The sequence below is a fragment of the Hemiscyllium ocellatum genome, chromosome 7 (assembly GCF_020745735.1).
Source record: "Hemiscyllium ocellatum isolate sHemOce1 chromosome 7, sHemOce1.pat.X.cur, whole genome shotgun sequence".
Classification (NCBI taxonomy): domain Eukaryota; kingdom Metazoa; phylum Chordata; class Chondrichthyes; order Orectolobiformes; family Hemiscylliidae; genus Hemiscyllium; species Hemiscyllium ocellatum.
In genome coordinates this window covers 63,314,443-63,341,999 of record NC_083407.1, presented here as the reverse complement: position 1 = coordinate 63,341,999, position 27,557 = coordinate 63,314,443, and the positions used below count along the sequence as shown (strand labels likewise).

General features: G+C 40.4%; 1 protein-coding gene across 4 annotated transcripts in view; it reads left to right on the top strand.

Annotated features, from left to right (window-relative positions):
* The window catches only part of ubr3 (ubiquitin protein ligase E3 component n-recognin 3), a 362,664-nt gene that overhangs the window by 93,618 nt on the left and 241,489 nt on the right, over positions 1 to 27,557 (top strand). For 3 of the 4 annotated variants that reach the window (XM_060827270.1, XM_060827271.1, XM_060827269.1), the window contains exons 7-15: positions 2,960 to 3,090; positions 8,268 to 8,496; positions 8,775 to 8,954; positions 15,949 to 16,082; positions 17,685 to 17,771; positions 19,634 to 19,699; positions 23,639 to 23,728; positions 26,733 to 26,861; positions 27,018 to 27,070. In XM_060827270.1, the coding sequence (XP_060683253.1) occupies positions 2,960 to 3,090; positions 8,268 to 8,496; positions 8,775 to 8,954; positions 15,949 to 16,082; positions 17,685 to 17,771; positions 19,634 to 19,699; positions 23,639 to 23,728; positions 26,733 to 26,861; positions 27,018 to 27,070 (1,099 nt within the window). The remainder of the gene's footprint in view (positions 1 to 2,959; positions 3,091 to 8,267; positions 8,497 to 8,774; positions 8,955 to 15,948; positions 16,083 to 17,684; positions 17,772 to 19,633; positions 19,700 to 23,638; positions 23,729 to 26,732; positions 26,862 to 27,017; positions 27,071 to 27,557) is intronic. The other variant, XM_060827272.1, reaches the window with a different exon arrangement.

Sequence of the window (27,557 nt, the reverse complement as noted above, 5' to 3'; positions counted from 1 at the left end):
TGGAAAGCATTGTATCAACATGCCCTCAGATAAGACCGATTTGGTTCAAGAAGATCACCTTTTGATCTTCTAAACACCAGTGGGTTTAGTCCCAGCCTATCTAACCTCTCAGTTGAAGATGCACTTCCCAGGTATCAGTTAAATGAGCCTTCACTGAACTGCTTGAACGTAGTTGGATCTTTCTTAAAATAACAAGCCCATAACTCGACAGAATACCCCTGTTGTTGTCTCAGTAATATTCAGTAAAGCTGTAACAGAAATACCCAATATTCCATTCCCTTGTAATGAACAACAACCCTACATTTGATTACTTAATCATTTGCTGTATTATACCTGCATGCTAACTTTGATTCGTGTAGCGAGAAACCCAGATCTCACTGTACTTTAGAATTCTGCAGATTTTTTTCCATTCAAATAATATACTCCTTTTCTATTGTTTCTTCCAAAGTGAACGAGTCACTTTTCCTGCATTATATTCCACCTGTCAGATCTTGGCCCACTCACTCAACATATTTATATCCCTTTGCATACTCCTTGTGTCCTTCACACAACTTGCTTTCTGAACAATCTTTGTGTCATCAGCAAATTTAGGATTCAATCTCTTTATTCAAGTCATTGATGTAAATTGTTAAAGACCAAGCAATGAACTCTGTGGCATTCTTCTCAACACGTCCCACCAATCCAAAATTGACTCACTTATGTGTACTCACAGTTTGTGAACCCACACTCTGTACATGTTGGTAAGGCATCTCCCATGCCGTGTGGTAACCTTTGAGGTGATATCTTGTCAAATACCTTCTGGATATCAAAATACAGCAAGTAGTGCCATTGAAGTTTCACTTTATTCACATTATTTGTTACTTTTTCAACTCAAGGAAATTCATTAAACAAAATTTTCCTTTCACAACACCAAGTTGACTTTGCTTGATTGCGTTCAGATTTTCCACATGCTCTGCTGTAACCTCCTTTTAATAATAGATTCCAGCATTTTCCATAGGACATATGTTGAGCTAAGTTTCATGCTTTCCATCTTTCTGCCGCCTTCTTTGATGGAATCACATTCACCGTTTTTCAATCTGAATCTAGAATCTAGGGAGTATTGGGAAATTAGTGTCTGTGCATCGATTATCTCAGCAGCCACATTTTTCAAGACACTGGGACAAACTCAGGACCTCGTTGCTGTGCCAGCCTTCTATTTCCTGGTGATTGCAATTGTTTTGAGTTCCTCCCTTCTTTTCGCCTCTTGACTCACAATGAAGGCAAATGCAAAATATCTGTTTAATTCATCCACTTTTATTTTGTTATTAATTCTCCAGACCAATGTCCAGAGGCTCAGTATTCACTTTACTTGAACTTTTAATTTTTAAATACCAGCAGAAAAATTATCTGTTGTATACTTCCAGTTATCTCTCTTTTATACTGTAATTACTCCCTCCTTATTTTTGTCATTCATTGCTGGTCTACCCAACCTTTGACCTGCCACCAATATGTGCAGAATTGTACAACTTTTCTTCAAATATGATACTGTATTTAACTTGCTTTATTATCTGTGGATGGGGTGTATTTCCCCTGAACTCTTTCTTTTGCACTGGAAAACAGATTTTCTGGGTTGAAATATCTCCTTAAATGTCTGCCACTGTATATCTCTGTTGATCAATCTGTAGCTTTGAAGGCTACAGAGGCCTGGTCACAGAATATATTTAAAGAGAGATTATTGAAGTTTAAAGGCATCAAGGGTCATGAGGAGAAAGTGTTTACTGTAGTGTTGAGATTAAAGATCAACCATGATCATATTGAATGGTAGAGTGGAGTCAATTGTCTGAATGGCCTGTTTTCTGTGTTTTATGGCCTCATAATTGTCCTAGAGTTAAAACACTAGGCTTGGATTCACTCTTCACTCCCTCAAAAATATGGAATTGGTATTATTATGATGTCTACTACCTAGGGATACCTTCCCTATAAGTTTGTTAATTAATCCTGCCTCATGCACGTTACCAGATATGGTATAGCCTCCTCTCTAGTTGGCTGTCGAAAATACAGTTGAAGGAAATTGTCCTGAAAACTGTCTATGAACTCATCATCTCGGACACCTTTACTAATTTGATTTATCCAATTTCAATGTATATTAAAATCACGCAGGATTATGCCATATGTTACTCACAAGACTGAAAAATGTGTTGCTGGAAAAGTGCAGCAGGGCAGGCAGCATCGAAGGAGCAGGAGAATCGGTGTTTTGGGCATAAGCCCTTCTTCAGGAAACAATCGCAAGAATCTGCAGTCCTCACTTTCTGCTAGTTACTCACAAGACACCTTTTATTTGAGTCCATCACGAAAACCAGCCTTCCTTTCATTGACTTTGTTCACACTTCCCACAACCTCGGGAAAGCAGCTAACATAATCAAAGATCCCTTCACCACAGTTATATTTTCTCCCAACCTCGACCATTGGGCAGAAGATACAAAAGTTTAAAAACACATATCAACAGATTTAAGAACCATTTCTTCCCTGCTGTTATCAGACTTATGAACCGGATCTCTCTTATGGAGGAATGATCATTCTGTGCACCTTCTCTGTAGCTGTAAACACTATATACTGATAGATGCAAACTCTTTCTCAAATACTACTAATCTTCAAACTAATTTTAACCTGAATTTGACATGGGAGGAGCCTCAGCGACTTGGCCTCTATAGCCTTCTGCGCAACTCATTGCTGCTGTGGAGACCAAGTCACTGAGTGTATTTAAGATAGAGCTAGGTATGTTCTTGATTGATAAGAGGTTCAGGGGTAACAGGGAAAAGGCAGGAGAATTGGGTTGTGGAATAAATCAGCCATGATCATATGGTCAAGAAACTTGATGGGCCAAATGGCCGAATTCTGCTCCTATATCTTATGGTCTTATTTAAGTCAGCAGCCTTCAATCAGCCAGCTATGCAAATTCTCTTTCTATATTGCATTTCAGATTCATCCATTATGGATATTTTGAAACATAAATGCTTTCTAGAAGAACTATTGTTCTGGACTGTCAAATATGAGTTTCCACAGAAGATGGTAACGTTTCTACTAAACATGCTGCCTGATCAGAGCTATAAGGTATGTATGCATGCGTAAGATACAGTAGTGAATCCTTTGTGTTTTCAAATACTGTTGACTTAAATCAAAAAGTAATTCTTTTTAACACCTTTCCAGACTATAACATTTAAGTCATGTAGTTTTGAAATAATAATTGTTAACAATACAAAGTAAACCGCGTTCACTTTAGATATGTTACCTTTCTATTCGATATCATTTTTTAATCACTGCATTCTTACTGTACTTGCACATTTGAAGCAAATAGCTATATTGTTAGTCCCAGCAAGACAGCAGATTGTTTATATTGTCTATTTTGGATTGTTTTCTATCCAAAATGCATGAGTGGTTGCATATATATACAGAGAACTTCTATATGAGATTCTGAAGTTAAATTCACGTATTCTGACAGCACAGGCTGAAGTACTTGCTCTCTTTGATTTAAACACAAACAAAAACTTTTGTATTAAAGTGCAATTATATTGCAATAGTTGACCTCATTGTCCAAATTATGCAAAAGAAGGAAATCATTTAGAAGAATGTGGTGTAGTGGTAATGTTGCTGGGCTATAACTTAATCCAGTGGATCAAGTTAATGCTTTAGGGGAATCTGTTCAAATCCTACTGTGGCAGCTCGAAGTAAATCCCGAATTGAAAGCAACATCTCTCTAGTGGTGACTATGAAACTCGTCAATTGTTGTTAAATCCCATTTGGTTCATTAAGCCATCACGGAAGAATATCTGCCATTCTCACTTTGTCTGATTGCATGTGACTTGAGATGTACTAACATGGTTGACTCTTAATTGCCCTTTTGAAGTGCTACAGCAAGTAACTGAGTTCCAGGAGAATTAAGGATGAGCAACAAATACAGGCCCAGCAGGCAATACACACATCCCATGAAAAATTAAATAATAAACATCATGTCTTCAGTAACACAAGTATTTAGTTACTCCATGTTTAGTTATTGAATTAAGAGTTATTTATTTACTAAGTATCTATTTAAGTTGCTTTCTACTTCACACATTTAACAACTAAACAATTCCTATTTTAATGAAATGGCAAGAAATAGTAGCAGACAAGTATCCTGCATTCCTGAATGAAGTAACTTTGATTTAGAAATGTAACATTTCAGTATGTTTCTGAGATTTTCAACAGCTGTTCGAATTGTGCTAGTTAATTACTTTTTGGAAATTAATGAGTGAAACTCAATGGCTTACAAATCTAGATAACTGTTTTAGTTCAAAAATAATTATAGGCGGAAATTAAAAAAAGGCTTATCTATTTCCTTCAGGGCCCTTGTATATTTTGCTTTTTGGGAGTTGGACCAGTGCAAGGCCATTTTGCAGCCCGATTTCTGGTCAGATCGGATGTCCCTTGTTTACACATGGCACAGCCTTGCATTTTGTACCTAGACTTCTACTCAAGTTAAGCTTGTATTGAAAAATATATTTTTCTACTGAAATGCAAGTAACGTCTGCAAATAAAAATCTTCGATTAAAGTGGAAAAGATGATTTTTAATTGCAGCATCGTTTCCTGGACTTGCCTTGTGCTGCATAGAGGAAAAAAGCATTGATGTAAATTATAATCATCCTAAACCAAGAATATGTATTAAGTTGGCATTGGTTATGGGAAATCAAATTTGTAGGAATTCAAACTCCTGCCCCTCTGTTAGGCATGTATTTTTTTTCTAAGCATATCATTCAGATTATTTGCAATGGGAAGTTTTTCAGTTTATATTTTCAAAAATAATCATGCCTTTAAGTAGGAAGATGATTCAACAATTTGACCCGATCTGAGACTTTGCCAGAAGGCCACAAAACATTGGAGCGTAAGAAACCCATTCAGTCCATCAAGTTTGTTCTGCCATTTAATAGTTGTTCTGATAACCCTCAACTTCACATTTCAGCTTTGCTGTGAAGAATTCTAGAGATTCACTGCTCACTGAGAGAAGAAATTCCTCATCATCTTTTTCCTTAGATAAAGGGCCCAAAACTGATCATAATATTTCACTATGGCCCGGGATAGTTTTAGAAAAACCTCCCAACTTTGTTATTCCATTCTCTTTAAATAACGGCCAATATTCTATTTACTTTTCCTGTTGCCTGTTGAACTTGGATTCTGGACTCTTCTGATTCATGCACAATATCCCCCATATCCTCCTGTTCTGTAGCTTTCAACAGTCTTCTTCAATTAAATAATATTCTGCTCCTGTAACTTCAGATCAAAGTTCTGCACTACCTCACGTTATGTTATATGTGCCAATTTTTTGCCCATTGCTTAGCCTGTATGTAGCTCCCCGCAGACTCTTTGTATTCCTAGCACCACTTGCCTTCTCACCTATTTTAATGACCTTTATAACTTGGCTATAGGACATTGTTTTCTCATCCAAGTCTTACTGTAGTGAAGAAAATGTGGTAGAGCATGTTTTGTTGAGATCTTATAGTGCAATAATCCAACTGAGATTGATAATTCAGAGTTGGGAACAATGGAATGTGATGTGATGAGCAAGTACTTGGTCTGAATTTCCTTCAATAAGATGTTTTTCATGTTGTCCCTCATTTGAAGCTGATGTCACATAGTTGGTGGTATTTTGGGTAGTTAACCCAATGCCAGGTGTCACATCGCTCGGTGGGAGAGCATTTTGATGATATTGATCATGACCTTTACTATACCCATAGAGAGGGATAGGAGCAGACGATATGTGAAAGTATTTAATTGGGGGAGGGGGAATTACAATGCTATTAGGCAGGAACTGGGTGCCTAAATTGAGACCAGATGTTCTCAGGAAAATGCATGACAGAAATGTGGATGCTGGTTAGGGAGCACTTGCTGCTGATGCTGGACAGGTTTATCCCACTGAGGCAAGTAAGGGATGGTAGGTTGAAGGAACCTTGGGTGACAAGGGATGTAGAACATCTAGTCAAGAGGAAGAAACAAGCTTACTTAAGGCTGTGGAAGCAAGGATCAGACAGAGCTCTAGAGGGTTACAAGATAGCCAAGAAGGAATTGCAGAATGGACGCAGAGCTAGAAGAGTACATAAAAAATCTTTAGCGGGCAGGCAGATAAGAAAAACCCTAAGGCATTCTACACATCTTGTGAGGAACAAGAGGATGGCCAGAGTGAGGGTAGGGCCAATCGGGGATGGTGAAGGGAACTTGCACCTGGGGTCAGAGGAAGTAGGGGAGGTTCTTAATGAATACTTTGCTTTCGTATTCACTACTGAGAGGGACCTTGACTTTTCTGAGGACAGTGTGAAACAGACTAGAACAAGTTTATGTTAGAAAGGAGGATGTGCTGAAAAATTTGAATCCTCTGAGCCAGACAGGACATACCCTAGGTTACGACAGAAAGCTAGGGAAGAGCCTGCTGAGCCTTTGGCAATGATCTTTGTGTCCTCATTGACCACTGGAGTTCTGTCAAGTGATTGGAAGGTGGCAAATGTTATTCACTTGCTCAAGGAAGAGAACAGGGATAATCCTGGGAATTATAGACCAATCAGTCTTTCGTCAGTGGTGGGCAAAGTATTGGAGAGGATTCTGTGATAGGATTTGATTACTTGAAAAACCCCAGTTTGATTAGAGATAGTCAACATGGCTTTGTAAGAGGCAGATCATGCCTCACAAACCTTATTGAATTCATTGAGGATGTGACAAAACGCATTAATGAAGGTAGAGGGGTGGATGTGGTGTACATGGGTTTTTAGCAAGGTGTTTGATAAGGTCCCCCATGGTAGGCTCATTAAGAAAGTAAAAAAGCATGAGATCTAGGAAAACCTGTCTGTCTGGATACAAAATTGGCTGGCCCATAGAAGAAAGAACGTGGTGGTAGTTGGAAAGTATTCAGCCTGGAGCTAGGTGAGCAACGGTGTTCTGCAGGGATCGGTTCTGGGACTTCTGCTCTTTTGTGATTTTTAAAAATTATTTGGATGAGAAAGTGGAAGGGTGGGTTAGTAAGTTTGCCGATGACACAAAGGTTGGCGGAATTGTGGATAGTGTGGAGAGCTGTTGTAGTTTGCAACGAGACTTTGACAGGATGCAGAACTGGTGTGAGAAGTGGCAGATAGAATTCAACCTGGAAGGTTGTGACATGTTTCATTTTGGAAGGTTGAATTCGTATAGAGATTACAGGGTTAAAGACAGGATTCTTGGCAATCTGGAGAACAGAGGGATTTTGGGATCCATGTCCATAGATTGCTCAAAGTTGCCACCCAGGTTGATAGGGTTGTTAAGAAGACATATGGTGCATTGGCTTTCCTTAACAGGGAGATTAAGTTTAAGAGTCATGAGGTTTGCTGCAGCTCTATAAAGCCCTGGTTAGACTACACTTGGAATATTGTGTTCAGTTCTGGTCGCCTCATTATAGGAAGGATGTGGAAGCTTGAGAGAGGGTGCAGAGGAGATTTCCCAGGATGCTGCCTGGACTGGAGGGCATGTCTTATAAAGAAACATTGAGGGAGCTAGGGCTTTTCTCATTGGAGTGGAGAAAGATGAGAGGTGACTTGATAGAGGTGTACAAAATGTTGAGAGGCATAGATAGAGTGGATAGCCAGAGACTTTTTCCCAGGGTGGAAATGTCTGTCACAAGGGGTCATAATTATAAGGTAATTGGAGGAAGGTTTAGGGGAGATGTTCAAGGCAGGTTCTTTTATGCAAAGAGTGGTGGGTGCGTAGAATGCACTTCCAGCAGTTTTAGTACAGTCAGATACATTAGGGACATTTAAGCAACTCTTGGATAGTCACATGGAAGTTAGTACAATGAAAGATATATGTAGGTTACTCTGTTCTTAGAGTAGCATAAAAGGCTGGCACAACATTGAGGGCTGTACTGTTCTATGTTCTGTTTAACGCAAGTGGTTGTCAACTGAAAGCATTGATGAAATGGTTGATCCATTGATCATGTATTCATTTTCCTGTTTAAAAAAAAACATTAAGTAGCATTCTGTGCAGGAGTTTAGACTCTCTTAATATTGTTCTAATTGGGGGTGACAACAAATAATTAGGTACCCTTGATCACTGGCTAAAATGGGTCTAGCACATACCGGACCTAGTTTTACCAAAGTTGGTAAAGATTAACAAAATGATGGCAGGGTAAAACCAGCTGGTTCGTTAAAAGCCTGCCTTGACTCGATGCTTACCCACTGTATGACGTCAAAGTGCCATAATAAAATTTTGCAGTATTAATTTTTACATTTTTTTGCAGATAGCTTTTACTAAAACGTTCGTTCAACATTATGCCTTCATTATGAAAACTCTGATTAAGAGCCATGAATCAGACACTATGTCCAATAGGATTGTTCATATCAGTGTTCAATTATTTAGCAATGAAGAATTGGCACGGCAGGTGACTGAAGAATGTCAGCTGCTGGAAATAATGGTCACTGTGCTACTTTATATGATGGAAAGTTGCCTTATCAAAAGTGAGTTGCAAGGTGAGCAGAAATTTAATTTTATGACATTCTAAACTTGTGGAAAGCTGTTTTTCTCATTTTTCCTTAATTTTTGAGAAAATGAAATCAGGACAGATTTGCTGTCTTTGCTTGTATATAATTGGGCACAATTTATTTTGTAATACTTAAAATTAAAGATATGAAAACATCACTTTCAGGATTTTCAAAGTTGCTTTTGTATGTCAAAAGGAAACATTGGGTTCTGTGATATAGTTGAGTATAACTTGTAGTTTGAAATTACTTGTTTTTCATTATTTTAGATGAAGAAAACAATTTTCATGTTGTTGTAAACTGTGGTGAGCCACTCTTGAAAAACAATACATACTGGCCTTTGGTTAGTGATTTTATAAATATCCTTTCACATCAAAGTGTGGCAAAACGTTTCTTGGAAGATCAGGGCCTTCTTCAGATGTGGATGAATTTTGTTTCCTTTTTTCAAGGTAAGTTTCTTTTCTGAGGATTATTTCATTTTGTTTTATCTTCAGAGGCTGGTACTTGGAATATTTTACATAGATATTATTCTTGTTTATATACTTCTTTCTGTAGCCCAGTTGGGAACACAAGGCTGGAGTAGGCTGCTTGGCCTTTTGAGCCTGCTCTACCAATTCAGTAAAATTATACAATAAAATTTGTAATCAAGCCTGGCATATTGACCTGTACATTGCAGAGGCTGAACTCCAACACTCTGACACCTTTGCTATCTTCCCTGACAGCACAATCGAACATCAGTAACCTAATTTTGTCTCGTGATCTCCCCATATAGCGTCCAAACTGATAGTCCCCCAAATTGCGTACAACCTGTTTCCACCACCTTCATGCTCTGAAGAAGAATCCCTGGACCCAGAGCATTAACTGTGCTTCATCTCCACAAATGCTACCAGAGCGGCTGAATTTCTTCAGCAATTTCTATTTTTGTTTCAGTCTAATCATTATTGACTTTCTTGTCTATATACCCCAAAATATTTGTGTCCCTTATCTACCCAAAAACCTATTTAACTCAGCCTTAAATAAATTCAATGACTCAGCCTCCATTTTTTTCTGGGGAAGAAAATTCTACAGAGAAATAGCTGTATGAGAAAGAAATATGTCCTTGTCTACATTTGAAAATCAAGACTAAGTTTTCTTAAACAGTGTAACAGTGTTTTGTGATTCATGTGTCACAATATCCAAGTTCCTCTGTACTCTGAGTTCCACATTCTCATTCCACTTCTCCAGTTCTAACTGTTTTCAGTTAATGGGCTTTTGTAAGATAGAATTCACAAGTGTTGAGACTTTTTTTTTGCATTTTGTCTTTGCCCTCAAACCGTGTGGTTGGCTCTTCATGCTCTTTGTGTTCTTACTAGTTGTGAGATCACTATCTTCAAGGTCCTACTTTTTAACTTGCTTCCTAACTCCCTATATTTTGCTTTTCAGCATCTTCCCTTTTTTTTAAACCAATGTGTACCATGACCACTGGCTGTTAATTCTCCCATTCCCAGAATGTCCTACAATTGCTGAGACATTCTTGACTTTAGCATCTGGAAAGCAATATTCTGGAGTCTTATTTGTGGCCACAGAAACATTTATCTATTCCCCTTATGATTGAATTTTCAACACTAGTCTTCTCACACTTAGAGTTATAGCGCCTGGAACTATAACACATGCAGGAATGGTCTCAGCCTGTACAACCAAGCCAACTATGGTGCAACAAATTTTGCTTTTGCTACATTCTTCTCAGAGGCCAGACCCCTAGCAATATGTAATGCAATGTAACTACTTTGCTGGAAATGGCCACAGGGGATTCCTGCACCACTTTCTAGTTCTCTTTCTCTGTCTGTCATCCATTCCCTCCCTGTAATGCCTTAGGAGTGAACACTTCTCTGTAAGTGCTTACAATATTATTCGCAGCCTCACGGATGCTCAGTGTCCCCAGCTGCTGTTCTAACTCCAAACCTCAAGCTACAAGGAACTGAGACTCGTCCTGCTTGTTTTCTAGTCCCAGGCACTAGAACTGTACCTGACTTCTCTCGTAGAGCAGGAGGCGCACACTGTGACCTTAATCTCTCCTTCCATGCTTTACCCCTTTAAATTCAACTCTTAGGTTGCCCTTTAAATCAAATAATATCATATACTCTAGGGCCCTTCTCCAGAACTCTGCACTCTTGTCTTTACAAACTATAAACTCAAAATAAAGACCTTACAAATTATGTGATTAAATAGTATAAGTAATCACCTGACCTTACTCACCCAGTCAGCTGTTCCTGTTGACCCATGTGACTTTTCCCAGATTGCTTACTGTTATGCTCCTGGAGAACAGTCTCTCTTCTCAAATTGCTTCACTTTGATGGCAACTGCAGAAACTTTTTGCAGACAGCTTCACTGTGATGGTGCATTGCATTAGAACAATTCAGAGAAATTGACTCAGCTGATTCCTGAAATGAGAAGGAGTTGCCTTTTGAGGAAAAGGTTTAATAGGTGGATTGTTATTGATAGAAGTTGAAAAGAATGAGAGGTTATTGTGTTAAAAAATAGAAGATCCTGTTAGGACATGGTGAGACTGTGGAGTATGGTGTTTGCCCCCATATTTAAGAAAGGATTGGAGGCAGTACGAAGAGATTAATTAGGCGGATTCCTGAAATGACGAGTCCAGAATATCCTGTTGAGATGTTTCAGATTTTGAGAGGAATAAATGGGGTGCATGTTGAGAAAATAGTTCCATGGTTGGGGAATCTTGAATTAGGGAGCAAAGTTACATAATAAGGATACATTCATTTAAAACCCAGAGGTGAAGGAATTTCTTTTCCCTGAGTGAAGTGAGTGTCTGAAATTCTCTATCCCGCAGAATTGTAGAGGCAAGATGACTGAATGGATTCAAAGAGGAGGTGGATAGATTTTTAAAAATTGAGGTGTTGAGGGCTATGATGTGCTGGCATGAAAGAGAAGTTGAGGCCTAGGGCTGATCAGCCATGAACTTATTGAATGATAGAGTAGTCTTGAAGAAATGAATGGCCTACACTTCCTATGTCTTATGTTATGACTTGATAGATGGAACTCTACTATATAATTGGATGGATTTGTTACAGGAATAATGTTCCCCTCAAGATAGAGTCAAGATTGCGGAGAGGAGGGTGGAGCGGATGGGTGGTCAAGAGAGCAGTACTGAGTTGGAGGCTTGGGATATGGTGGGGGGAGGGGAAATGATACTGGTGAAATTCACATTGATTCCATGTGTTTGCAAGGCCCCAAGGCGGAAGATGAGACGTTTTTCTTCCAGATGTCGGGTGGTTAGGTTTGGTGATGGAGGCGGTCAAGGGCTTGCATGTTTTTGGTGGAGTGGGAAGAGGAGTTAGTGTTCAGCCGCCGGGTGATGAGGTTGGTTGGCCCCTCCGGTTGCCGTCGACGCAGCCACTTCCGCCCCCACTGACATCACTAACCTGCAGGAGCACAAATCCTCAGGTTTCCCCGCCCCCACGCCGTCTTTCGTCACTACGCATAACCCCGCCCATAACCCCGCCCCCACGCCATCTCCCGTCGCTTCACGTAACCCCGCCCCCACGCTTATTTCCGTCACGACGCATGACCCCGCCCCCACGTCGAGCAACGTCACCACGTCTAACTCCGCCCCTACTTCGATCTCTGTCCCCGCCCCCAGCTCCAGCTCCAGCTCCAGTCCCACACCAGGTCCTAGCTCCCAGCCTTGCCGGATTTTCACCATCCCTCCAGACCTCCCCCTCTCTGAGGATGAAAGATCAGTCCTCAGCAGGGGCCTCACCTTCGTTCCCCTACGCCCTCGGATTAATGAGTTCAACACGCGGCGAGATATTGAACAATTCTTCCGCCGCCTTCGCCTCCGTGCCTACTTTCACAACCAAGACTCCCGCCCACCCTCTGACGACCCCTTCTCCCGCCTCCAACACACCCCATCCACCTGGACACCCCGTGCAGGCCTCCTACCCGCCCTCGACCTCTTTATAGCCAACTGCCGCCGTGACATCAACCGACTCAACCTGTCCACCCCTCTCACCCACTCCAACCTCTCACCCTCAGAACGTGCAGCCCTCCACTCCCTCCGCTCCAATCCCAACCTCACCATCAAACCCGCAGACAAGGGAGGCGCGGTGGTAGTTTGGCGCACTGACCTGTACACCGCTGAAGCCAAACGCCAGCTCGCGGACGCCTCCTCTTATCGCCCCCTTGACCACGACCCCACCTCCCACCACCAAACCATCATCTCACAGACCATCCAGGACCTCATCACCTCAGGGGATCTCCCATCCACCGCCTCCAACCTCATAGTCCCACAACCCCGCACCGCCCGTTTCTACCTCCTGCCCAAAATCCACAAACCTGCCTGCCCCGGCCGACCCATTGTCTCAGCCTGCTCCTGCCCCACCGAACTCATCTCCCAATACCTCGACACGGTCCTGTCCCCTTTAGTCCAAGAACTCCCCACCTACGTTCGGGACACCACCCACGCCCTCCACCTCCTCCAGGATTTTCGCTTCCCCGGTCCCCAACGCCTTATTTTCACTATGGACATCCAGTCCCTGTACACCTCCATCCCCCATCACGAAGGACTCAAAGCCCTCCGCTTCTTCCTTTCCCGCCGCACTAACCAGTACCCTTCCACTGACACCCTCCTTCGACTGACTGAACTGGTCCTCACCCTGAATAACTTCTCTTTTCAATCCTCCCACTTCCTCCAAACTAAAGGAGTTGCCATGGGCACCCGCATGGGCCCCAGCTATGCCTGCCTCTTTGTAGGATATGTGGAACAGTCCATCTTCCGCAACTACACTGGCACCACCCCCCACCTTTTCCTCCGCTACACCGATGACTGTATCGGCGCTGCCTCGTGCTCCCACGAGGAGGTTGAACAGTTCATCAACTTTACTAACACCTTCCATCCCGACCTGAAATTCACCTGGACTGTCTCAGACTCCTCCCTCCCCTTCCTAGACCTTTCCATTTCTATCTCGGGCGACCGACTCAACACAGACATCTATTATAAACCGACTGACTCCCACAGCTACCTGGACTACACCTCCTCCCACCCTGCCCCCTGTAAAAACGCCATCCCATATTCCCAATTCCTTCGTCTCCGCCGCATCTGCTCCCAGGAGGACCAATTCCAACACCGCACAACCCAGATGGCCTCCTTCTTCAAGGACCGCAGATTCCCCCCAGACGTGATCGACGATGCCCTCCACCGCATCTCCTCCACTTCCCGCTCCTCCGCCCTTGAGCCCCGCTCCTCCAACCGCCACCAAGACAGAACCCCACTGGTTCTCACCTACCACCCCACCAACCTGCGCATACAACGTATTATCCGCCGCCATTTCCGCCACCTCCAAACGGACCCCACCACCAAGGATATATTTCCCTCTCCTCCCCTATCAGCGTTCCGCAAGGACCACTCCCTTCGTGACTCCCTTGTCAGATCCACACCCCCCACCAACCCAACCTCCACCCCCGGCACCTTCCCCTGCAACCGCAGGAAATGTAAAACTTGCGCCCACACCTCCACACTCACTTCCCTCCAAGGCCCCAAGGGATCCTTCCATATCCGCCACAAGTTCACCTGTACCTCCACACACATCATCTATTGCATCCGCTGCACCCGATGTGGCCTCCTCTATATTGGTGAGACAGGCCGCTTACTTGCGGAACGCTTCAGAGAACACCTCTGGGCCGCCCGAACCAACCAACCCAATCACCCCGTGGCTCAACACTTTAACTCCCCCTCCCACTCCACCGAGGACATGCAGGTCCTTGGACTCCTCCACCGGCAGAACACAACTACACGACGGCTGGAGGAGGAGCGCCTCATCTTCCGCCTGGGAACCCTCCAACCACAAGGTATGAATTCAGATTTCTCCAGCTTCCTCATTTCCCCTCCCCCCACCTTGTCTCAGTCGGTTCCCTCAACTCAGCACCGCCCTCCTAACCTGCAATCCTCTTCCTGACCTCTCCGCCCCCACCCCACTCCGGCCTATCACCCTCACCGTGACCTCCTTCCACCTATCCCACCTCCATCGCCCCTCCCCCTAGTCCCTCCTCCCTACCTTTTATCTCAGCCGGCTTGGCTCTCTCTCTCTTATTCCTGATGAAGGGCTTATGCTCGAAACGTCGAATTCTCTATTCCTGAGATGCTGCCTAACCTGCTGTGCTTTGACCAGCAACACATTTGCAGCGGGTGTCCTCGACATGTTCTCTGAAAGGATCTGCGAGTTGGTGTCCTGTCTCCTCGAGACCACGTCAGGTGCAACAGATACAGTAGATGATGTGTGTCAGCACAGTTTGAAAGTAAGGAATCTCTTAATCAAGATGGAAATGAAGAATGTTTTTCTTTTCTGAGGCTGTTATGCTTTGGAATTCTGTTCTGTGTAGAGCATTGGAGGTTGGACCCATAAATATATTCAAGGATGAGTCGTACATGGTACGACAGACAAGGGAGTTGAGAGTTATGTGCGGGGATGGGGCAGGGGGAATGCAAGTGAAAGTGGAGTTCAGGTCACAATCAGATGTGCCAAGATCTGAATGCAACAGTCTCAGGGGTGCTTAATGGCCTACTGTTGCTCTTACTACTTGTGATCTTTCTTTGTACTACACATCAAAATATGTACAAAAAAGGTATGTGCATTCTGATCTGACTCTCTTACTGTATGCAGAAATGTTTGTGGCACTGAAAGCCATGTATTCTCTCTTTCTAAATTTGAGCATCTACAACATTGGTGCTTAACAATATACATGTTGTACGTAAAATGTTACAGTACAGAAGGAGTTTATTCGATCATCGTGCTTGAATGGGCACCCCAAAGAATTACCCAGTTAGTCCATTCTCCAGCCCTATCTCCATAGCTCTCTGAATTCATCACTTTCAAATATATATTCTCTGGGTCTTTACTCTGTGGCATTTAGAAGGCTGAAGGCGGATCTCACTGAAACTTACAGAATATTGAAAGGCATGGATAGAGTGAATGTAGAGAAGATGTTTCCAGTAGTAGGAGAAACTAGATGGAACAGCCTCAGGGTGAAGGGATGACCCTATAGAATTGAGATGAGAACACACTTCTTCAGCCAGAGGGCAGTGAATCTGTGGAACTCATTGTCACAGAAGGCCGTGGAGGCCAAGTCATTGAATGTTTTTAAGACAGAAGCACGTTCTTGATTAGTTAGGAAATCAAGGGCAATAGAGAGAAGGTAGGAGGATGGGGTTGAGAAATATATCAACCATGATCAACTGGCAGAGCAAACTCAATGAGCAGAATGAGCTCATTCTGCTTCTGTACCTTATGGTCTTGCGGTCGAAGTAACAAAACCAGTGGTCAAGCCTTACAATCTGCAATTTGTCAATCATACTAATGTGATAATAAACTCATCATATTTGACTTGTTTTAGACTCATGACATTATTTTAATTGCATCGTCACCTTGTTTTTTTCAACTTTTCTAGGAATGAATTTAAACAAACGTGAGTTAAATGAGCACGTAGAATTTGAATCTCAAACATATTATGCTGCATTTGCAGCAGAATTGGAAGCCTGTGCACAGCCAATGTGGGGACTTCTAACACATTGTAAAATTAGGGTAAGATATTTCCATGTCCTGTTACCAAGACGTACAAAGTCTGAAATTATGCTCAGTGCTGAAGTAATGTTGAATAGTTACTGGAATATACTTAATTGAATTTCACTAATCGTTCTTCTACAAATGGCAAATTATGCTGGAACAATTAATTTTAAATCTGAATTTTGTACTAAGTTAAAGATATGTACTTGGATATAGGCGACTGATCAGCCATGATCTCATGCAGTGACTGAACAGGCTTGAGGGGTTAAATCACCATCGTGCATTGCTTTTATGAATGAAGACATGTTTTGAGCAATTAATATACTGAAACTAGATTAACATAGGAACAGGAGTTGGCCACTCTGCTTCTCAAGCCTGCTCTGCCATTCTGCTGGATCATGGCTTATCATTTAGCTCGGCTCTACTTTCCCACGCTAATAAGTGCAGTTGATTTACAAAAGGCTTTTATAAAGAATTGCACAAAAATTACTATGAAGGTATCATGTGATTGTTAGAAGTACATGGCTAAAAAATAGGGGTAACAAAATGTTCCAAGGGGACTAAGGACAGCATTTAGTTAGATGCTGGACATCCTGAATTTACAGAAACTACTGTCAAGTCAGGGCAGTGTAAGTCACGGATAAAGTCGAAATACAATTTTTTTTAGTCTAAAGGTTGTGTAAATTTTTGACCCGTCTGAATCCAACAAGTTCAATGGAGTTTGAAACTGATTAATCGGTGTCATAAAATTTCATTACTACAATTGGTTGCAATAAGCAATTATTATTTGCAAATATGTTGTGTTCTATTGAATCTTTGTAGGGATTTGATTAGGTCACACTTGTCCCCAAGATATTTAAAAAAAGAGGTTGCTCAGGTCCGAGAGGCAGTATATAACAGATTTTCTTTGCAATGTCATGTGAAAGGCTGTGTTGAGCTCTTCAGCTTTGAAAATGTAAGTTTGAAGGAATTTTATTTGTGTTATGTAAGATACATAACAGGATAATGAAAATAAAATCTGGAACAAGGTTTTTAGGTGCAGTAGGGTAGGAAGTACTAATGATGACAAACACTAAAAATTGGTTGTCATAAAGAACATTTGAGGTTGGAGCATTTGACATAATAAAGTGCCTAGTTCTCTAAGTGACAACTCAGGAGGATGAATATTGTGGAATGGTAAGTAAATGAGAACTAGGATCATTTTCACCTGAATGGAACTGGGTCCATATGTGGATTTTGCGATTTAGATGTTAATTTCGGAAAGTGGAAAATGGTCAGTAGTATCTAATCACCTGAATGAGTCCAGAGAAGGGATGTTTGTATCAGGAGGCAGTTAAGATGAGTACAGGTTTCTCCCAAAACACAGAAGGTAGGGAGACATTTACTTTATTCTTAATGCAATTATTCAGTTACCTTAGCTCTCTAGCTTAGTGGACGTGTGAAGCCAAGCAACATGTATGAGGTTGTAAGAATTAGGAAACTAATTGTTAAGGCTGAAATTAAGATATTTTTGGTAACTAAGCGTGTGTTAGTTTATTAATATTATCATTGCTAATTGTTTGAACTGAATTAGAAAAATCTTATAATTTGATGAGGCATTTTTGTGAATTTCCTTTGTAGGAGACACAGGAATATACCAGAACTGTGGTCAGATACTGTCTGGATGCATTGCAGGATTGGTTTGATGCCATTAATTTTGTTGATGAGGTACTGATGAAATAGAGCAATATATTTTCAAAATACATTTTATCTTTATATGCATGAATTGTGTTAATTCAAAATAATGTGAATGTGGCTAATTAAGCTGTAAGGGAGTAATATAATAATGCACACTGCTGAATTGAGCTCTTTTTGAAAAACAGAAGTACATTTATTATTTGAAGGTCTGTTTAAAAAAAAAAACAATTTTCTTAGCCATATGGAGAGGTGCTTTTCCATATCTTCAGGTTTTCTAGGAAATCATTCAGTCGGTAACTTCCCAGGGTGTAGTTCCTTAGGGTCTAATATTGGCTGACACTGTTCTGATTCTGTCAGGCAAATGCAATCGTAAATGTTAGTTCCCATTAAGTACTGTTTTGACATTGAACAATGTTTTCTTGCACAGCCAGTTCATGATTGTTATCTAAAACTGGAATTACTTGTTCCAAATCAGCAAAAGCTTGGCTGTGCTCAGCAGCTTAACACCATGGTGGCATTGAGGGGGATACGTTGGAATGGTGTGTGGCAAAGTATCCAATGTAGTGGAAGATAAAATAGAAACATCATTGTTCACTATGTTAAAAATTAGGGCAGTATCATAAACTGAATCTTTTCCTTTCAGGTGATGGGAATGTAATAAGAGTACATGATCAAAGTCCCTTTGCTGAGATACTTAGCAAGTGACTACATGTAATAGCTAAATTCTTTGATGAGAGGCAGGAAGTGACTTACTAACAGAGATTAATATATGTGTACATTTCACTTAATGGATCATTAATCACCTGGACCTGTTCATCAGTAAGAATTTATTGGCAACTGCAATACTTTAAAGACATTCTCCGAGTACACGTTATAGAATCTGTGACTGGAATTGCTCACCATTTGATCCGGTGAGAATCTACATCAGAATCCTGGCACTATTAGCAATATCTCACCTGCAGCATGTTATAAACTATTTTTTATTTTTAGCAGTACTCAATGAACTGAATTTCCTGCCACACCGGTTTCCAGTATGCACTGGCATTGAGTGTGAAGAAACTTTACTGCTTCAGGTGGATGTTTTAATACAACTTCACTTATTAGGACTGAATTTTTTTTGGAATGATATATCTAGTTGAGCAATGAGCTAAGAGACAAGGCACTTGACCATAATTTTCCAAGTTCCACAACACCGAAGGGTGACTGGAATGTTGACCTATATCTCCAGTGGATTAGATTTCAAAAGTTGTAGAAGTGAAACTTAAGTTTTGCAGGGCCTGTATCCAGCTAGAATTTGATATCTAGTTTTAGATACCATGCCTCAGGAATGATGTACTGGCCCTTTAGGGTCTGGAACTGAGTCACCAAAATTATACTAGAATTGGACAGTTGTAAAAGCCAAAACAAATATTTTCATCAATGCCAAGTACTAGTCGAGAGTCAGACATGATCTGAGGTGTAAGATCCATTCTTCTGATCGTGGTAACTTTTTAATGATTGTTCATTTTGTCTTTGAAAAAACTGATGTGAGTATATATGTTTCATCTAAATTTTGAATGCTGGAACTTGCATTAATACATTTTAGCAAACCTGTACCTGACCACTCTGATAGAATGCTGTCAAAAGGCAATCTTGTTAATGCCCTGGATTTTACATTGCCAAATATTTTTATGCAATGGTTGTAATATAGTCCTTTGTTAGATTATGTATTTTAACAAACTAAGCAAAAACATTTATTTTGACATATACAATTCTGTCCTGTATGAATTTGTAGTGAGTAGTAGTTTGTAACATTGGAAACTATGGTTGTTTACAATTGTAATAATTAAACTTTAAGAAAATTTGGTATGTGAGTATCAATTTTTAATTTATTTTTTCCCCCTTGAATTTAGCCTGCTCCTAACCAGGTTACATTTCACTTGCCTCTTCATCGTTACTATGCCATGTTTCTGAGCAAGGTAAAGTCATTTTCAATACAATGTATTCAAAATCACTTTTTAAAACTTGCCCATTATTTAAAAAGAAATGTTAAGTTGTTTCATAATTTTATCCATGTATATAGTGGGTATAAAAATCTGCCCAGTTTTTGTTTATTAAGCCCATTGGACTAAAGATCACATGAATATCCATATGGTGATGCTGAAAACTACTCTTGTACTTATTATTGAATGATGTAATAGAAAGACATGTATCCAAATTTGTCGATGGTATAAAGATTGGCACAATGTAAGTGGCAGCCAAAGTCACAAAAGAGCATTGACCTATGTAGCGAGTGGGTGAAACTTTAACTTATACTAGTCCAGCCAGTTTGGACCAAAATTGGTAGATCTCAGTTTAATTGTGGAAAATTACAGGCAGTAAGAATCTAGAGTTCAAGGCCCATGGCTAAAATTTAGTAGTTACTTAAAATGCAAAAGGATATCTAAAAAAAACTATTTAAAGAGTGATAATAAAAGCAGTATGAAGCTTTGCCATAGTAATTAACATTTCTAGTTGGGCCATGTCTAAAATACAATTTTGGCACCAAACTTTTTGGGAAAGGCTACATTGACCTTGGAATAAGAGAGTATATGCATTTGACTGTTACCATGGTTTCATGGTAAATTCTGTGGAGCGATCAGCCCTGTATGGATGGTTAAAGAGAAATTTAGTAGATTTTAGGAGGATTTTAAAAAAAGGTGGTAGGGTGAACGTTATTGTGATCACAGTACAGAACAGCAATTATTTTAATTTGTTGTTGGTGAGATTTCTTGAGGCTTTTGTTTCAGGTAAGGTTGCTCCTTTAGATCTCCTCACCGTCTCTTGGTGTGGACGCTTGTTGTTACTTCTAAAGTGCATCACCCCATATTTATCGGAGTTAATTTCCATCTGTCACTGATCTACCCGTCTGACCTATCAGTTTATACTCTCCTGCAATCTAACACTTTCCTACTCATTGCTAACCAGTCAATTGTTATGTCATCCATAAACTTATTTATCATATTAATTTTCTCCTTCACTATTTTCTCCAATAGTTTCCCAATCACTCTATAGTTTTCTGGTTTATCTCCATCATGCTTTTTGTAAAGTGGAACCATGTTATTTATCATCCTTCCTCTGGCATCTTCCCTGTGGCCAGAGATGATTTAAAAATTAGGATTTGTGCCCTTGTATCTTCCCCTCACATCTAAGACAGCAAAATGGAATATAACTTACTCAGAAATGAAGATTTGCCCACTTTTATATCTGCCCAAACCTCCTCACTTCTTATATCAATTTGCTCAAGAATTTCACAGTCCATCTTTTCAAATTCTGTACTAGTATCCTCCTCCTCTTAGTAAATTCTTGGGCAGTAATGTTTCATTGTTATACTAATTAATGGAAATCTTTGTCAGTTATAGTGGAGTGGAGCTGCATTGTAAAAATAATGTCTAACCAGCACTACAAATATGATTTGTTTTTCCAAAGTGATCTGCACCTGAAGAAAGTGAGGTATTGTTGTCCTTGTGAAAGATGCTGGCAACTGTGTTATGGGAAAAAAAATACTGTGGCTTTTTGCTGATAAATATTGATTCACAGATTCCTTACCAAAAAGTAGCATCTTGTGTGCATGAAGAGGAGGACCAATGATTTGATGAAAAGACAGGCAGCAGGTTCTCCAAGATTCCAAATCCAGGTGCCCTTCCGAGTGATGCTTGTAACTTGGACATATATTGCATTTCCTTCATCACTGGGTCAAAAGTTGTATAACTTACTTCCTAATGTGGGAAGTTCTTCACGATGTGAACTGCAGAAGTTCAAGAAGGTGACCGTTCTGAACGCCAAGTAACAGTAAATAATAAATGTTAGTCTTGTCAAGGCATTCCAACATTTTTTTTAAGAAGGCGTTTGGTATACTTTTTTATTGGTCAGAGTATTGAGTACAGGAGTTGAGAGGTAACGTTGCGGCTGTACAGGACATTGGTTAGGCCACTGCTGGAATATTGCGTGCAATTCTGGTCGTCTTCCTATCGGAAAGATGTTGTGAAACTTGAAAGGGTTCAGAAAAGATTTACAAGGGTGTTGCCAGGGTTGGAGGATTTGAGCTTATAGGGTGAGGCTGAACAGGCTGGGGCTGATTTCCCTGGAACGGAGAGGCTGAGCGGTGACCTTTATAGAGGTTTACAAAATTATGTGGGGCATGGATAGGGTAAATAGACAAAGTCTTTTCCCTGGGGTCGGGGATTCCAGAACTAGAGGGCATAGGTTCAGGGTGAGAGGGGAAAGATATAAAAGAGACCTAAGGGGCAACCTTTTCACGCAGGGAGTGGTGAGTGTATGGAATGAGCTGCCAAAGGAAATCGTGGAAGCTGGTACAATTGCAACATTTTAAGAGGCATTTGGATGGGTATATGAATAGGAAGGCTTTGGAGGGATATGGGCCAGGTGCTGGCAGGTGGGACTAGATCGGATTGGGATATCTGGTTGGCATGGATGGGTTGGACCGAAGGGTCTGTTTCCATGCTGTACATCTCTATGACTCTAAGTCCTAAAGTAGGCTGTAGTCTGTCAAACATGTCGAGTTACTGGCTTATGTTTAGCGTGCCTCTGCTGATGTAAGTTGTCAAAATTCAGTGATATAGTCTGCTGGAAATCAAATCCAGTGTAACAACAAGTGTGAAGATTTAATGGAACTGCAACAAATTGCATTTTGCCTCTGCCTTATTCCTGTCCAAGATAAAAGCAAACCGTACGAGATTATTCAGTTTAAAAAAAAGTTTTTGAAATACTCTTAACTTTAACAAGAACAGCAAACTAACAGAATTTCTGCTTTATGTAGCTTAGATATAACCCCTTTTAAATCGTTGACATGTACATGTGCACAGACACACAAAATGGAACAAAAAACTGACCGAACACAGATCGAATGAGTGGACGGAAACCATTGTCCAGAGGAACATAGTTCTGTGTCATCAGTCCAATTTCAGAAAACTAAATGAGTTGATTCCCATTTTCATTTTCTTTTTCCTTTTCTTCAATGCTGTGCAAAAAACAAAGCATCAACTCTCTTTTTTAGTTCAATGGCTGCTTTGTTGGACCCAGGATTGGTTTGTTGTGACAAACTTGAGTATTCTTCTTTTCAGCAACTCTGAACATAGTTTTTCTTTTCTCTTTTGACTGAGTGTTAGAAAAGGCAGTTTTTCAGAGCTGGAGATCAGAGAGAGGGATTGATGTAGCTAGCTTCTTGAAGGCCTCTCTCAGATTGTCATGCTGCAGCCTTACTAATCAAAGACTTGTTGCTATCTGAGCTCCTCTGAACATACAACAACTGGTGCCACTTGAAAAGCCAATTAATATACTGTCTCTGGGAAGAGTTGCCTGAGCACCAGGTGATGACGCTTTACCTGGTCATGGTGTTCTCAAAAGCAAGAATAGTGCATATAGGACAAAGTGAGGACTAGATACTGGGGTTCAGAGTCGGAAGAGTGTGGTACTGGAAGAACACAGCTGGTCAGGCAGCATTTGAGGAGCAGGAGAGTCATCGTTTTGAGCATAAGCTTTTTGTCAGGAATGAGGGGGTGGTACACTGGTTAGTTTGACTTGTTATTCCAAAAGAATCCTTCCATTCCCTCTTTAGAGCATTCCCAATTTCAACCCATAATTCAAGAAACAAAAAAGATGTGGTTTCTTGAACAGACATTGTTTCTTAAAAGGTTGATGCTGTTTTGTCCCTTAAATTCACTATTGCCATATAATAGTTTGAATAATATAATAATACTGTCAGTGCAAAAATATTTTGAAAGATATGCAGTGCAATAGAAGACACTTATTAATTTGTGATTTATAATTTGTCAAATGTCATTAATTTTAAGATAAATAATTGAATTCATGTGTGAACTTATCTATTATATCATTGTAATATTTTGACTTCTTTACAGGCTATTAGATGTCAGCAATTGGATCTTGATTCACTCCTGCCAGATCAAGAGATGCTAATGAAAATGATGGTTCATCCACTTCAAATTCAGGTGTTTTAATTTTTTTGTTGGTTTATGTCATTTGTACTGTCTTAAGTCCTTGCTGCAACCATGTTCGATCTGCTTCCAGCCGAGAGTAGTGCTTAATAATGATTGCATTTCTGGTTTCATTTGTTTTGGCGACTTTTTTTTGTGCAACTGTAGAAATAACACAATGGAGAGGCTTTATATGAATAAAGCAGCTATACAGTTCGGAGATTTTTATTAACTGTTTATGACAATCATGAATCACTAGTCAGGGAACACGTATCAAAGAGAAAACGTCGGTTGTAAAAATGTCCCTTGTTTCTTCAACTGAAGTTGCAACCTCCTAAAGAGCATTTTGAATAAAGATAAGTTTTGTGTTTCACAACAGCATGGCTAAATTTACTCAATGATTTTTAAAAAAATTGTTTCAAGAAAAATGTATACTTCATTAGCCAATCTCAGAAGTCTGGGCGTATAATTTCTAGATTTTATAAGCAAAAAACACTTGCTTTTTCTGTACATTTTCCAATCAAAAGTTTCATTTTCTCATTCTGTGACATTATACCTATACTATTTTGTATCTGAAAATGTACTTGAAACCACCTGGAACATATTCAGGTAATCAATCCAGTTAATTATTCAGAAAGAGGAAGCACAGTTTCTCTGTCTCTCTCTCTCTGTCTCTCTCTCTCTGTCTCTCTCTCTCTCTCTCTCTCTCTCTCTCTCACAGACACAAATTTGGAAATGTAATACATTGGTCATGTCAAAATACACAATTTAGAAAAAAAAACTATTCTGATATATTAAATCAGAGTGGTAAGGACAAGCCAGGGAACTATAGACCAGTGAGCCTGACGTCGGTGATGGGCAAGTTGTTGGAGGAAATCCTGAGTGACAGGATGTCTGTGTATTTGGAAAGGCAAGGACTAATTAGGGATAGTCAGCATGGTTTTGTGTGTGGGAAATCATGTCTCACAAACTTGATTGAGTTTTTTGAGGAAGTAACAAAGAAGATTGATGAGGGCAGAGCAGTAGATGTGATCTATATGGACATCAGTAAGGCGTTCAACAAGGTTCCACATGGGAGACTGATTAGCAAGGTTAGATCTCATAGAATACAGGGGGAACTAGCCATTTGGATACAGAACTGTCTCAAAGGTAAAAGACAGAGGGTGGTGGTGGAGGGTTATTTTTCAGACTGTAGGCCTGTGACCAGTGGAGTGCCACAAGGATCAGTGCTGGGTCCTCTATGTTTTGTCGCTTACATGAATGGTTTGGATGCGAGCATAAGAGGTACAGTTAGTAAGTTTGCAGATGACACCAAAATCGGATGTGCAGTGCACAGTGAAGAGGTTTACCTCAGATTACAACAGGATCTGGACCAGATGGGCCAGTGGGCTGAGAAGTGGCAGATGGAGTTTAATTCCGATAAATGCAAGGTGTTGCATTTTAGGAAAGCAAATCTTAGCAGGACTTATACACTTAATCGTGAAGTCCTAGGGAGTGTCGCTGAACAAAGAGACCTAGGAGTGCAGGTTTAAAGCTCCTTAAGTGGAGTCACAGGTAGATAGGATAGTGAAGGCGGCATTTGGTATGCTTTCTTTTATTGGTCAGAGTGTTGAGCACAGGAGTTGGGAAGTCATGTTGCGGCTGTACAGGACTTTGGTTAGGCCACTATTGGAATATTCTGGTCTCCTTCCTATGGGAAAGATATTGTGAAACTTGAAAGGGTTCAGAAAAGATTTACAAGGATGTTGCCAGAGTTGGCGGATTTGAGCTATAGGGTGAGGCTGAACAGGCTGGGGCTGTTTTCCCTGGAGCGTCGGAGGCTGAGAGGTGACCTTATAAAAGTTTACAAAATTATGAGGGGTGTGGATAGGGTAAATGGGCAAAGTCTTTTCCCTGGGGTCGGTGAGTCCAGAACTAGAGGGCATAGGTTTAGGGTGAGAGGGGAGAGATATAAAAGAGACCTAAAGGGCAACCTTTTCACACAAAGGGTGGTACTGGTATGGAATGATCTGCCAGAGGAAATGGTGGAAGCTAGTACAATTGCAACATTTAAGAGGCATTTGGATGGGTATATGAAAAGAAAGGATTTGCAGGGATATGGGCCGGGTGCTGGCAGGTGGGACTAGATTGTGTTGGGATATCTGGTTGGCATGGACGGGTTGGACCGAAGGGTCTGTTTTCATGCTGTATATCTCTATGACTCTAACTGGAGGGATACTCTGATTGGATTGTTCAGAAGAGATGTTCTACCCTGAAAGGGCAGTTGTTTGGAGGTCTCCTCCACAAACAACAGTGGATGCAAGATTAGTTGTGAATTTTAAATCTGAGGTAGATTTTTTTTGTTAAGCCATGGTATTAAGGAATACAGACCAAAGTCAGGTTTGTGCAGTTGGGCCACCAATCAGCCATGATCTCATTGAATGGTAGAGCAAACTCTCGGGGCTTTGTGGCCTCCTCCTGTTCCAAGATTCCTATGAAATATTTGAAAGTGGGTCAATGCTTGAGTCTTTTTCAAATTTGAACAGCATGGAGAATGTAGCACTTATATGTTTCCAAATGTATAGCAATGTTTTAATTAAGGAGTAGCCTACGAACTCTCACAAGCAATGAAATATTGTGTGCCTGCATATATAAGGCCTGCATAAGGTTCTTGGTCATAATTGGTATTACATGATCACCCTTGGACCAGACTTTGTTCTGTGCCATTTTATCCCTATTCTGTAGGTAAATAAGGGGAACACACAATTGTAAATAAGAGTTTGTCACTAAATTGTTCAAATTTATGTTGACCTATTTAACGAATGTACTCTGAGTTATGGAAACCAACACAACTTTTTAATATAATGTTTGTACGCACATACACCTTCCATGACATTTTTACAGTTAAATATAAGAATAAAGCTTCTAAATAGCCTAGAGATTTGCATATTAATGTTGAGTTCAAGTCTATGAAAAGTTTTGACTATTCAATTTGTTGGTATACATGTGAAGAACTGAAAGGCTATTAACTATTTTTTAGGCAAGTCTATCGGAGATACACAGCAACATGTGGGTTAGAAATGGTCTGCAAATTAAAGGACAGGCTATGACCTATGTTCAGTCCCACTTTTGCAATTCTATGATTGACCCAGATATCTTCCTTCTCCAGGTATGCCCATGTTTGACATCTTGAGATTTGCTGCCGTTCATGTGTAGTATATGTGCTAGAATTTTAAATCCGCATGTTTAAGACTGAATATATTTATTTAAATTATTGAAGATTATCATTAAATAAATTGAAAATCTTCAAATTCTTTTCCCCTAGATTTGTGCTTCTAGACTGGATCCAGATTATTTTGTTTCATCTGTTTTTGAAAGGTGAGTACTTCTAGTGCTGTGCCAGGTAAAGCCTAGTCTAGACTTCATGGGTTTTGGGAACATTGGGACATCTGGTTTGCAAGTGTATGCTTGATTATTCTTTGAGAATACACAAGTTTTGAGAACTATCTGAAGAGACTTCAGCAAAAGAAAAGAGCTAGAATATTCCAAGTTTGCTTCCACATCTTCACAAATTTTACTGCTTAAATTTTAAACCATGTAGGTTGTCAGCAATTCACTGCTCCGTTTCTGACGGCAGTGTCCTGACCAATCAGAGTTAATCCGCATGGTTTAAAATTTAAACAAAGCCTTCCAGTTAGCTGTCAACCAGCATTAATGGGTGTGCTCGCCAAGGCAATATCTCTTCACTTAGAGTCCAATTTCCAATCATCAGCACACTCATTTATATATGTTGGTTTTTTTCTTGAATTGGTATTCTTGCAAATTGTCTTGAAATGTGCAAGCTGAGAGATATAACCAAATGACT